General features: G+C 38.4%; 1 protein-coding gene across 2 annotated transcripts in view; it reads right to left on the bottom strand.

Annotated features, from left to right (window-relative positions):
- LOC137386918 (ATP-dependent Clp protease ATP-binding subunit clpX-like, mitochondrial) overlaps window positions 1-13897 on the bottom strand; it is a 29524-nt gene that overhangs the window by 4028 nt on the left and 11599 nt on the right. The window contains exons 5-9 of one of the 2 annotated variants that reach the window (XM_068073142.1): window positions 7428-7560; window positions 4645-4827; window positions 3468-3499; window positions 1183-1305; window positions 373-534 (exon numbers count right to left, since the gene is read on the bottom strand). In XM_068073142.1, coding sequence (XP_067929243.1) covers window positions 373-534; window positions 1183-1305; window positions 3468-3499; window positions 4645-4827; window positions 7428-7560 — 633 coding nt within the window. Of the gene's footprint in view, window positions 1-372; window positions 535-1182; window positions 1306-3467; window positions 3599-4644; window positions 4828-7427; window positions 7561-13897 lie in introns of both variants that reach the window. The other variant, XM_068073141.1, reaches the window with a different exon arrangement.

Here is a 13897-nt window from a genome sequence, read left to right as displayed (position 1 = left end):
CCAAGTTAAAGAGCCACACGTTTTATGGTAAACTATATTCATAGCCAGCTATTATTTTATACACATAGTATGAAACATGTAATCATACAGGTTAAATAGCTTTTAAAACCCAACAGAAGTTATAGAATATATGACAATTCAAAAATCTTTTTGGTCCCAAAAAAGAAAGATAACTCCAAATATCAAACAAATAATTGGCAAATAAAATTATAGCTAGGTTCAACACAGACAAAAAAGATAACTCCTAATACTAAACATGTAACTGGCAACTGAAATGATAGCTTATCAATCTTACATTCACTTCGGAAAATAGAAACAACTTCAAATGCATATCATGACAAAGAAGTAGCTAGAGATCCCATATATAGATACCTTCTCATTCTTGCGTCTGCTGATGATAGCGTCTAGACCGTTAAAAGCACCAGAGGCAACAAACAAAATGTTTGTTGTGTCTACAGGAGTAGACTCCGATCTCAGCCTTCTGTTTTTGTCGGGTACGTTGACTACTGTACCTTCCAAAAGTTTCAGCATGCCCTGAGATGTTCAGATCAAATCATATTCAACACAGTTGATGAGTAATATACTTCGTAATACGTTGCGAGAGAAAATACACATCCAAATGCATGATGTCTTCATGGTGTCATTGTACAGTAAACATTCAAAAACATAAATTGGAATCACATAGCTACTATCAAGATGCCACGTTTTTCTTTATTTTATATTTTTGCACATCCTTGATTAAGTTGATTTCATGACAAATACTTCTTTTAATTTGACAGATGCCATATAGCTCCCATTGACGCTCTCTTAGCTGCATCCTTCAGTGTAAGGGAGTAGTTATAGGCTAGAATGCAATGAAATACTATATGCCAAATCATGGTAGCCAAATCATGGCAGCAAAATCATGGGCAGCAAAATCATGCCAGCAAAATCATGCCAAATCATCCGCACAACATCAAAGCGTTTCAAACTTGATAACACAGCAGTTCTCTTAGCATTACACCAATAAATCAACGGTTCGACATCACATCAAAATCACTTTTCACATTTCGATGAATGTGAAAAGGAACCGCCAGTTCCCAAGGAACCGCCAGTTCCTTGGGAACGGCGATGTTGACACATTCATTTAAGTTCATCTAGTCACATGTGTAGGTCTCGTGGTTTACTTTATGTGAACAGTACCTGCTGCACTCCTTCACCCCCAACATCTCTCAGCTGATGAACTCCTGGAACACTGCCAATCTTGTCTATCTCATCAAGGAAGATAATTCCTCTCTGAGCCCTCTGCACATCTCCGTCCGCATCCTGTTAACAGCAAACTGTGGATCAACTCAGCACTGCTGCCAGTAAAGGGTTGCTGGCGGTATTCTCAATGACAATATCCAACAGATTATGAGGATTGTTAGGAATGTAACTACCAAACAGTTATTTTTCACTTTCATTAAATTTGACACCAGCTACCTAAGATCTGAATCAAGGCCATCTAACACTGTGTGCGTGTCTGTCTGGGCGTCTGTCTGTTCATCTGTCTGTGTGTGTGCGTGTCTGTGCGCGCGTGTGTGTGTCTGTGTGCGCGTGTGTGTGTGTCTGTCTGTGTGCGCGGGTGTGTGTCTGTCTATGTGTCTGTCTGGGTGTGTGAGTAATTCCTCGAAGATCGAGTGTGATCTCTGCTTAACTCTACATGGCTCTGTGATCACTTATAAACCTAGTGGCAAGGAAACCTCGACAACTGGAAACGTCTTCATTTGCAAAGAGAAATTTAAGGCTACCATTCCTGTTACTATTTGCAGGTTATCTGCTATTTGCAGGTTATCTGTTATTTGCAGGTTATCTGCTATTTGCAGGCATTCTAGACCACTAGGTAACACCTAGTCTCTCGAGGTTGTACTAGGAAACTAAGCCAACAGAAGCCACCAACAAGCATCACAATGAACGATGGAGTGCCTCCTTAACATAAGTTTGGAACAATTATGATACTTTAGCCAATGATAACTGCACTTACAAAACTTATCGCATATAATAAGCTATAAAATATAATTGTTTTTAACGTAGGAGTATTCAGCATCAATATTAATACCATAACAATTAGTTAAAAACTCATCAAGTTGAAATCGGCGTGAAGATGAACTTACACAACGTTTTTAGTATATTTTATCAGAAAGTTTCGGTAGTTTTCTATCATTTGCAATTTTTTTTGATGTTTGAGGTGATCTGACTGCCAGAATGTTTCAGAATTAAAATCAACAAAACTTGATCGAGGTGAAAATGCACCGATCAAGCAAAAGTGCAATTATGATATCTATAGTTGCCAAAAGATTGACAGAATAGAGACGCGTAACACTGCAACTTGAGCGCAATGATATCAACTATAGCAACAATAACAACTAGTGATGTCATTTGGCATGTAGTGTCTTTCTGAACATTTTAACAGCGATTTAAGTTTTGTTGATTTTAATCTTGAAACATCCCGGCAGTCGTATCAGCCCGAAAATCAAAAACAATCGCAAATGGTAAAAAATATTGATACTTTCTGATAAAATCTTCTAAAATTTGATGTAAGTTCATTTAGAAGGAAGTTTATTTTAGCTGAAAGTCCCAACTAACAGGACAGAAGCGGCATGACTTACAGGAAGCACTCTTATCATATACTATATACATAAATCTCGATGTTTGTCCGTCTGTCATCTTTTTTATTACTTTGGCAACGCCAAGCGTTCAACTACTACTATAACTATATATGATAAGAGTACTGGGGTTGTTGAGTGCATTAGATAGTTACAGGTTAATTCAGATGATATCATAAAGTGTGGGTCGCATTATTGTAGAAATAGAGCAATATTTAGGGTTATAAAAATACTTGAGCTTCTATAACAGATTTAACTCAGCCAACCGATTCCAAAATAGATATGATAAAAAAAATCATATAATAATATAACAATAATCAAATAATATAATAAAATAAATATATATAAATAAATAATAAAAAAATCTAGATAAGACTTTTTTTCACCAAGGTTATAGTCCAGGCGCTTCTCAGGGGTTTGCAATGAAGGCCTAAGACAACTCTCACGAGAAACCTGACTAGCAGGATATTGTGGGGTGAAGTTCGCCACCACCCATGCTGGAAACATAACCAATTTAGTATCAGGAGCTTTTCCATATATCCCATAGTAAAGATAAAACCACAGATATAATGTTGGTAGAGGAAAGATAATTTTTGAAAGCAAAGGCAAATTATTTTCGCGCATGTCTGAGAAACTAAAGAAAATATCTGATTGTGTTAATAAGCGAGCATGGCCAATGACGATACCGAATTTAGCTACGAATAGCAACAGTAGCTCTCAGGCTCTCAACAACAAGCTCTTATATTATAATATAAAGAAAACAAGTGCAGGTTATGTGTAGGTTTTGTCCAAAACCATGAATATAAAGTAAAGCTGGCTACAAAGAACTAGTGAGATACTCACTATGAGCAGCTTGCCAATAACACTCTCAACATCTTCTCCAACGTAACCTGCTTGAGTGAGACTCGTACAGTCACAGATGGCAAAAGGCACGTCAAGACATCGAGCAAGTGTCTGAGCCAGGTATGTTTTGCCTATTACAAATATATGTTCCAAATGATATTACGGTGAGAAACCTAGAGTTATATAAATCAATCACAAGTTAAAATATCTACTCAAATAATGACTCTACTAGTTGAGGATTCCACCTGAATGATTGAGTTTCACAAATGCATGCGCACATTACTTGTAAAACCTGGAATCCCTAAAAAGCAAAGCATATGCAAAGAAGTTTTTTTTCGGAAACTAAAAATTGCCAGAAGATGTATACACTCCATATTCAAAAAAATTAACCAATAATATTAATGGTTTACAATCCGGTTTTATGGTTAATAACATCAACAGAAACATGGATTCTTGTCTAAAAAGCGATAAAAAAATTACTTATTGTCACCAGATCAGGGCTATATCGCCTTATTGATACATTATCACACTGGTGCTCAGTTCATGTCTAGGAAACATCCCTGTGGATAATGGTCTGATCACATGGGAAGTTTTTGTTCAGATAATCCGAGACAATTGTTTCCATATTGTTTCTATTAACATATATTCAATTGATCCTTGTTAAAACAGACAGTGTGGGGTGGCGGGTAGTCCGGTGTAGCTGATTGTCAGGTTTAACCGATGTGCCTATATATAGGTATATATATGTATACAGAAGAAGTCAGCCTAATAAAGCATATATACTCGTGCATTACACTATGTACTGTGCACTATGCTATACTGTATGTATTAGAAATTATTTTGATTTAAACAAAAAAATTCTATAAGGTTGAAAATTTTGAGTAGCAATGAAGGTTAGACAACTCCTGCAAAGACAAATTATTTGGGAAACTTTTCGTTCACACAAAGTATTAGGCTATAGCTGTCCTTGGTACCTCTTGCATCTACCTTATATACTACTACTCTCTTATCTACCTTATATACTACTACTCTCTCATATACCTTACATACTACCACGCTCTCGTCTACCTTATATACTACCACTCTCTCGTCTCCCTTATATACTACTACTTTCTCATCTTCAGTTATTGTTCATACTTTATTATGATATTAAACAGCACCATAAAGTGTATCTTACCAGAGCCAGTTGGACCAAGGAGTATTATGTTGGACTTGTCAAGCACCAGCTCGTATTTGTCAGTCTCGAGTACATCACTGCTATGCGATAGTGTCGCCTTAGTTTGGGAGCTCCAAGCATCATTCACCATAGAAGAAGGTCCTAAAGGATTGTGAAGAGAAGGTACTCGGGGCAAACGCTTCACTAAAATGAGCAAAACAGAGATTATAGCAGCAATGGTGTGATAAGCTATAACAGGTTAGAAGATATATTTACCATAAAACCTCTAATTGAACACCACCTCTATTTGAACGCAACCTCCAGTTGATCGCCACCGTGAGAAAAGGGTTGACAAAAATAGAGTGGCACTCTAATTGAACGCCACCTTCATTTGTACACCCACTTTGACATTATTTTATCTTTACGAGCCTATAATATTATTCGATCAGTAGAAGTGTCCAAAAAACCGTATTAATAATGAATAGTTTACATCAATAACAATTAATTCTCTGTGTCTAATTCTAAAGCTTCTCATTTTATTTTCGTTAAAACTTTGAAAGAAACACCATAAAAATAATTAATAATTGCCTCAGGCTAATAGCAGTTTTTTGTTTAACGTGGTCTTGATACCTCAAAGTACAAATATATAAAAACGGTTTACATTTATGATGGTACAAAGGTTAAGTTTAGCGAGCAGAACTTTTATGCATTGCATTTGTGCTAAATGCAACGCATAAAAGGTTTGCTCTGCCAAAAAATTGTTTGAAGACTAATATCAACTATTTCAGCAGTTCAGAAGAACAGTTGAGTTCAGAAAACATCATGGAAGGTACTGAACAACCACAAGACGTTCATTCCATCAAAAGCCACAGTCAGAACGCAGCTATTCGAGCAAACGATGCAAATATTTTTGTTTTAAAAATGTTAATTTTTGTTTCTGCATGTAATATAAGTATGGTTCATTTATGTCACTTGTTCATGAATATATATACAGTCAAACATGGATAACTCGTCCACGGATAGCTCGAACACATGGTTAATTCGAACATTTCCTTTGGTCCGTTCCCACGTAATGATAAATTGCTATAGATAACTCGAACTCAACACTGTTAATTCGAACTGTTTTTTTGCCCAACAGCTACCGAAACGGTTGTTTCGCTTTAGAAAATCACTTTATTCAAAGCCATAGAGGTAAACTTCATCTTTTCGTAATTCATAAGCGTCGTTATTACCACCATCGGCAAAATATTTTTGTCAACGACTTTTCTAAAAGGTTGGTGAAATTTGATTTATACTGCGATACGATGAATAGCACGGGCTAACCGGGTCACGCGCGCAAGAATTTTCGCCACGCACATACAAAACAAAAATCGCATGTTGTTTTGTATGTGCGTGGCGAAAATCCTTGAGTGCGTGACTCGGCTAGTCCGTGATGAATAGTTTTCCGACGTTGATTCCGTGTTGAATCAACGTCGGAATGTTGAATGTTTAAAACGTCTTAAAAATGTTGTAATTAAACGTATACGTTGTCTGAGCTACAAAAAACTATTCATCGTTTGACCTAAACACAGAATACGTGTGTACATTCAATAAGTATCTATTAAAAAAGCGTGAGTGATATAGAATGTACCGTAAAACCTCGTAAAACTTCTAATTGAACTGCCTCGGAGTGTTGCTCTTAACGAATCCCAGGTAAAGTAAGGTAATCTGCATAAACTTCAAGAAAAAACGGCAAAATTAATCGTGGGTAAAACCCCAAAAGAAAAAAAATGTCTTTTCTTTTGAGCATTTCAACAACGATCAAGTTTTGCCAATGTCAATCTGAAAAACGTCCTGGCAATAACATCACCTCAAACAACAAACCAATCTCAAGTGATAGAAAAATCTCTATACTTTTTCATGAAAACGTTTTAAACTTTACATTAGAAGCATTTAATTTGAAACAAGCCATTTGTGCTTTTGATTTATATTATAGTTTGTATATGTACATGTATCTACTAATAAATAAGTAAATATATGGACTTGTGACAGTGCTCTGATAACTTGAATGCTCTGATAATTCGAACACTTTTGCTCGGTCCCTTGAAGTTCGAGTTATCCATGTTTGACTGTATATATATTTGTAGCATTTGGTAGATTATCATTATATAACTTATATATTTGCAGATTTATAGGATATTACTTAATAGCACACTTGCGATTATCTTAACACGGCTTACAATGGACCAACGCTCATAACTCCTCTTCTATTACACATAAAAAGCTCGTTTTGGCCGCAACCTGTAGCAAACATATACCGTAAGTGAGTGCAATGATATTTTATTCAACATTGTTAAATATAGATATGAAATAAAAATATGCCTTCAAGTTTGGAATGAAATAAAAAATTGAAAGCTCTAACAACTTGCAAAGCAACAAAAAGGCTATAATATCATCGTAAGATTAATTGCAAGCAACAGATAACAACTGGTAGAGATATATCTTGGCTTCCCAGTGCAAATTTTATTTAGAGATCTTTGACAAGTTGGAGTTAAGTTAGCAGATTTATTGCATCCAAAAGGTTTAACATCGCTCCACCGGAAAAAGATGGCAAAATATATGCGACATTCGCTTCAATGAAAAAGAGCTAAATTTATCTTCCCAAAATTCTGAAGAGCCATTTGAAAAACACAACGCCAGCCTCTATTCGAACGCCACCTCCAATTGACCGCCACTAGCGAAGAAGGGTTAAAAATAGTGCGCCATGGCGTTCAATCAGACGCTTTACGTTGTAGTAAAAAGGATAGCATCACTAATCTGACAACCTGTAGCAGGTGTAGATGATGTCTCTGTAGGAAGATTGTTGGAGAGTCTTTTATAGTGGTTGTAGACAGCGACAGACATGACCTTCTTAGCCCGCTCCTGGCCAATGACAAACTTGTTTAGGTAGCTGTAGATCTGAAAGGTTTTACGTCACCGTATTAATTTATATTAACACAAACCCGGGTAATGAAACCTTGTGAAAAAGTAAAAAAATCGCTCGCTCACGAAAAATACTGGGCAGCAGATGGAAATGACAGAGAAGGGTTATTAAGTGATGTACTAAAGTTAACAAAGTGGTAAGTTGAAGACAGCGGCACAAGCTGTGAAGAGGTTTGATGCTGGTCCTAGACTGGCAGAATGTATAGACTTACGTTGCCAGACATGAAGAAGTTATTTTTAAAACACCATAGCTTAACGCAAAAAGTTTGACGAGTGTAAATTGGAATAACAGTAAACAGAAGCGGAAACTATAAAACAAGGTCAATAAAAGGTCAAGGCCAAAAAAAATCAATAAGCTTCTCAAACAGCAAAAAGAAGCTGTGATCCAAAGCCGAATCTACCTCCTTGGGTGATGGAGGTGCCTTTGGCAACATCTCATCTGTGCTTAAGAAATCGTCAATGTCTATGCAGATAAAATTACCAACATCTGATTGGTCAACATGTTTGTTACTGGAAGAGATCGACTCTTTCTCGCTGAGGATATCATGAGGTAGAGATGTGTAGATTGGTGTATAATCACCGGAATCGATGAGCTAGAAGGATGTTATTAGAGTTGCGAGAAATAGAAAGAATGGTGACTATGGGTAACTGACGAGTGTTTTAATGGTACATCACGGGCATGCATGGTGAGGACAACATTTACATTTGACAGATAAGTGATAAATTTGATTAAAAATTTGAAGTTTACTAAAATACATACTAAAACTTCTTTCTAGTATGTGTCCAGAAAGCTAAATTCATATAAGTTAGATTCAGCATTTATATTACACGTCTGTCTTGAAGGTAAGAACTCTGCACGTAGTACATTGTAATGTTACATTATCTTGCAAATCATAACCACAAAATGCACTAAAGTCATTGTTACTAGTTACTGTTTCATAGTTACTAAGGTTAATAGTATTTTGGTACTATTATTGATGTTGATTTTTACCAGGAGGTGATTGCATTCGATAATCACTATAGTGATTATACTCTAGATTAGACTATAGTGATTAAACTCATGAGTTTGTATACCACTCTATGTACGTCTAGAACAGGGGTCAGCAACCAGCGGCTCCGGAGCCGCATGTGGCTCTTTCATCCCCTCACTGCGGCTGCCTCTGACTTGGAATTTTTCCCTTTTTTTACCATATGCCAAGTAATTCATAAAAATATAGAAGTTTTATCACTAGATTTTATAATATAATTTAAAAAGATGTAATTATGGTAATAAATCAAACATTTTAGTTTGTTATGCGTCATTATTTGTTCTATTATTATTAGTACCCTATCACATGATCGTCATGCGACTTTAACTTTAACATAAAACTACAGAAAAACGTACTGCCAGATTCGCACGGAGGGCCAGATCGCTACGAGATACCTTCTGATATTATGTCAACAACACTACTGACAAACAACAACACTGATGCAGGTAGTACACTTTATAACAATATATGCGCCAATAAAACCGCTAAAGGTATTTTATTGTTTTTTGCAAAAGTGTAATTTTGTTTTCTCAGCAGTTAAATAATCATACATGCTATTATATGTGTATAGAATGTTAATAGTCACTAATAAGCCTGGATGGCTTAGATTAAAAGTAATCAGGAAAGTTATTAAGCAAAGCACGTTTATTATTTATCTCCAGCATGTAACTCACTGCGCATGCGTAACAGGACACATAATCTCAAAGTAATTAAAAGCAGTTAATCTCAAAGCAAACACAACATCCCTCCGGGACTATTATAAAAAAGTTCGTAATAAAAACGTAAACTAATAAATGTATCGAACAATACAAAATTCCAAACCACGAGTAATCCTCGATAAATGAGTATAATATATTTGAACTGTTAAGAGCTAAACTACAGGCCAAGCACCGGAACTCAAAGCGACTCATTAAGACATTACAAACTCTTTGAACTTCGATGGGAGTTTCCGCTCTCGCGAGCTAACTTGAGGGGTGGTATTTTCAGGGACTAACTCGACGGGAGTTTGGGGAGTATTCGAATCAATCTTCTTAGCTACAGACACATGCCGCCTGATGGCACGGCCATTAGGGCTGGAACAAACCATGTCAGACCCTTGGACATCGATTACTTGATACGGTTCTGGGCTATAATTCATATCAAGTTTACCTTTGACGTCACGTCTCATCAGTACGGTATCACCTTTGCCAATTGACTGTTCTTTAGAATTTCTATCTGCATATTCTTTCATCTTTACTTTGTACTGCGCATCCCGATCTCTGGCTTCATCGACAGTGCTGGGTGGATCACCAGTTAACATGGGTAGTTTTGTGCGCATTTCACGACCAAACATCAACGCAAACGGAGTTACACCCGTAGCGGTGTGTGGTGTGGCTTTATATGCCATTGAAAACTCTACTAGGGCTTTCTTCAAGTCTTTTACTTCAGCCTTAGCAATTTTGAGAACTTTCAGAATAGTTCGATTTGCTCGTTCGACCTCGCCATTCGCTTGAGGCCAAAGGGGGGTTGTAGAAATCCATTGAATACCACACTGACTGAGATATGACTGGAATTCGTGGGACACAAACTGGGGACCGTTATCAGACCTCAACAATTCAGGGTACCCGTATAAAGCGAAGATGCTTTCCAGAAACGAAACAATGATGTCAGCTTTAGTGCTCTTCAGAAACGAAGTTTCAAACAACCGACTAAAATAGTCAATCAACACAACGACAGAACGACCATCTGGAAGCGGGCCAAGAATATCTATGCTGCAAAACTTCCAGGGACCATCGGGCATTTTAGTGGGAGTGATTGGGACAGGGGGACCGTTGGTGCTCACAAGTTGGCAGGGCATACACTGACGACACAAAATCTCCGCATCTTTATCGATTCCGGGCCACCAGACTTTAAGCCGAAGCCTCTGCTTAGTCTTAACTATCCCCTGGTGTCCCTCATGGGCTAAGCTGAGAACCTGCTGTCGAAGACTACTTGGGACAAAGATCCGATCACCTCTAAGTACAACACCCTCACAACTACTCAATTCTGTTCTTACGGACTTGACAATAGCCGAACACAACCTCCAATCACCTGATTTGATAGCTAAATCTATCGCTTTCGTTTCATCACAGGACTTGGCAGCTTCCTGTATGTCCGTCCAATTCATGGCGCATGGGACAGCCATCTGAGCAACGGAACAGATAAATGAATCATCACTCAGAGGCCCTGAAGCATTACTTTCCGATACACCGAGACGAGAAAGGGGATCAGCAATATTGTGACAACCCGGCTTATATTCCAAAGTAAAATCAAAACTCTGAAGTCGCAAACTTATCCACTCTAACCTCGGAGTAGTTTTCGACGTAGGCTTTCTAAAGATGCTTACTAACGGCTTATGATCTGTTATTAGCCTGAACTTGGTGCCTAACAGGTACATCTTAAAATGCTCACAGGCAAACATCAAACCAAGAGCTTCCCTCTCTATTTGGGAGTATCGGGATTCAACATCCGATAGACGTCTATGACCATACGCGACAACTCGAGCAACACCACCTTGACTCTGATACAGAACACAACCCAAACCCACAGGGCTAGCATCCGCAACCACAGTAGTAGGGGCATCCTTATCATAGTATGCTAGTGTATCAGCATTTCCCATTAGGCTTTTGACCTTATCAAACGACTCTTGGTGCACCTTAGACCACTTAAACGAGACAGATTGTTTGGTCAGACCCCACAATGGAGCTGAAACCGTGGCCAAGTCATGAACATATCTCCCAACAAATTGAACTAATCCTAGAAATCCTTTCAGCTCAGCCACTGTCTCAGGCTCTCTAGCTGACACAATTGACTCAACTTTCGCAGGATCAGGAGACACACCAGAGTGAGAAAGAACATGGCCAAGAAACTTGATTGATGACAAACCGAAACTGCATTTGGCATCATTCAGAGTGAGACCGCACTCAGACAGGCGCGTCATGACTTGCAGCAACCGTTCTCTATGTTCATCAGCGTCTTTACCGTACACAACAATATCATCTGGCATGTTCAAAACACCATGTAAACCATTGAGAATCTTTTGTATCGTATACTGAAACACCTCGGGGGCGACTGATACCCCCATACCCAGTCTTTTCATACGGAACAGTTGGATCTAAACCCTAGTTGATCCAACAAACTTAGCTTCCAAGTAGTTGGATTACAAGAGTGCACCACCACTCCCAGCTTGTACACAACAATATCATCTGCCATGTTCAAAACACCATGTAAACCATTGAGAATCTTTTGTATCGTATACTGAAACACCTCGGGGGCGGCTGATACCCTCATACCCAGTCTTTTCATACGGAACAACCCAACATGGCTAACAAATGTAGTAATATCTCGAGAACCAGGCTCAAGTTCGCACTGGAAAAACCCTTGTTTTAGATCCAACTTCGAAAACACATTAGCCCCATTCAACTCTACCAACATCTCCTGTATTGTTGGGACAGGGTATCTTTCCCGAATAATCGCCGTATTAGCCCTCCGCATGTCCACACAGAGTCTAATGTCATCACCAGCCTTAGGAACTACAACTAAGGGGCTAACCCATGTGGAGGCAACACCTTGCACTGACTCGATGATGTCTTCGTCTAACAACTTTGTCAACACATCCTCCACCTTACTACGATAGCTGAACGGCAAACGCCTGACAGATTGGGCCACAGGATCACAATGGGGGTCAATGTGCAACTTAACTTGCACGTCTCTAAGCTTACCAACACCATTGAAACACTCGGGATACTTGGCCTTTACAAAAGTCTCTAAGTTACCACTGCCATGTTCAGTCAAACTACAGAAGTTATGATTCACATTGATAACACTGAGCTTACTAGCAGTATGAGCACTAATTAGATTACAGGCATTACCATTGAATACAAAAAATGTAGCATCAGTAGAAACAGACTTTACAGTAATCCTAGCACTAAATTGACCTAACAGATCTAAAGGTGTCGATTGACCAAACACGAACAGCCGTTTACTAGGGGGCTGTAGGTCTACATCGCCACTCATGGTATTGTAAGTGTGTTTATCTATAATGTTATCTACTGCTCCAGAGTCTATAAGAAACGTTATTTTCCTACCGTAGAGTAGAGCACTACACTTAGGAGCTTTAAACTCGTGCTCATTGCTTACTGCGAACTCATGGTTAAAACTGTCCAAAGATGAAGTCGACTGAGGCGTGTTATCAGAAACCGCAGGCTCCTCACTGATAGCAATTGCATTAGACTTCTTCGATTTACGGCAGTATCTAGCACCAGAATAATGTCCTTCCTTATTACAGTCACGGCAGGTTTTCTTGAGAGCAGGGCAGTTTTCATCATTAGCTTTATGCCCTTCCTTAGAGCACCGGAAGCAGACTACTTTGGTACTACTAACAGCCGTACCCTTCGATTTACGATTGAAGCTTCTCTTCGGTTGTGATTGGGTAACTCGAGCAACCACATCAGTTGTGGTGGTACCAGGCCTAAGCAAAGCATTCTCTCTGTTTTCAAGCAGTTGTACTGTCCCAGCAACTCTCATAGCACCAGCTAAGGTTGTAACAGTAGCATCCTCAACAAGCTTGTGTGTGAGAACCTTATGATTTACTCATGATATAAACTGTTCTAGCAAATTTTCTTCCAATCTACCTGCAAAGTTGCAATATTTAGCTCCTTTCCTGACACGAATTTGAAAGTCACTGATGGTTTCATTGTCAGCTCTTGAGATACTACGAAATTGAGTTCTTTCAAGGCGCTCATTTCTTGGAGTACCAAAGTGAGTGATTAATTGCTGCCGTACATCACCATATGTAACTTCCCGAGGAAATGTAGGTGAAACTAGATCCTTTAGAGTCTGATACTGGGTCGCACTGAGTCCCATTAAAAGTATAGGCACTTTATTTGCATCATCAGTAGCTGCTACAGTAAAATAACAATCCAGTCTCTCTAAATAGGACTCTATCTCTGTTCCCTCCTCAAAACTAGGAATCGATAACCCAGCTGCCATTATCCCATCCTCGTCGCCAATATTATGTGTATAGAATGTTAATAGTCACTAATAAGCCTGGATGGCTTAGATTAAAAGTAATCAGGAAAGTTATTAAGCAAAGCACGTTTATTATTTATCTCCAGCATGTAACTCACTGCACATGCGTAACAGGACACATAATCTCAAAGTAATTAAAAGCAGTTAATCTCAAAGCAAACACAACACATGCCACACCTTTGCCTTTTTTATGTAAACATGGTATAAAAGCATTAAAAGTTAAACAAAAATGTTTC

The sequence above is a fragment of the Watersipora subatra genome, chromosome 2 (genome assembly GCF_963576615.1).
Source record: "Watersipora subatra chromosome 2, tzWatSuba1.1, whole genome shotgun sequence".
In the NCBI taxonomy this organism is placed as follows: Eukaryota; Metazoa; Bryozoa; class Gymnolaemata; order Cheilostomatida; family Watersiporidae; genus Watersipora; species Watersipora subatra.
Note: the sequence above shows the minus strand (reverse complement) of the source record. Positions and strands in the feature narration are given on the sequence as shown.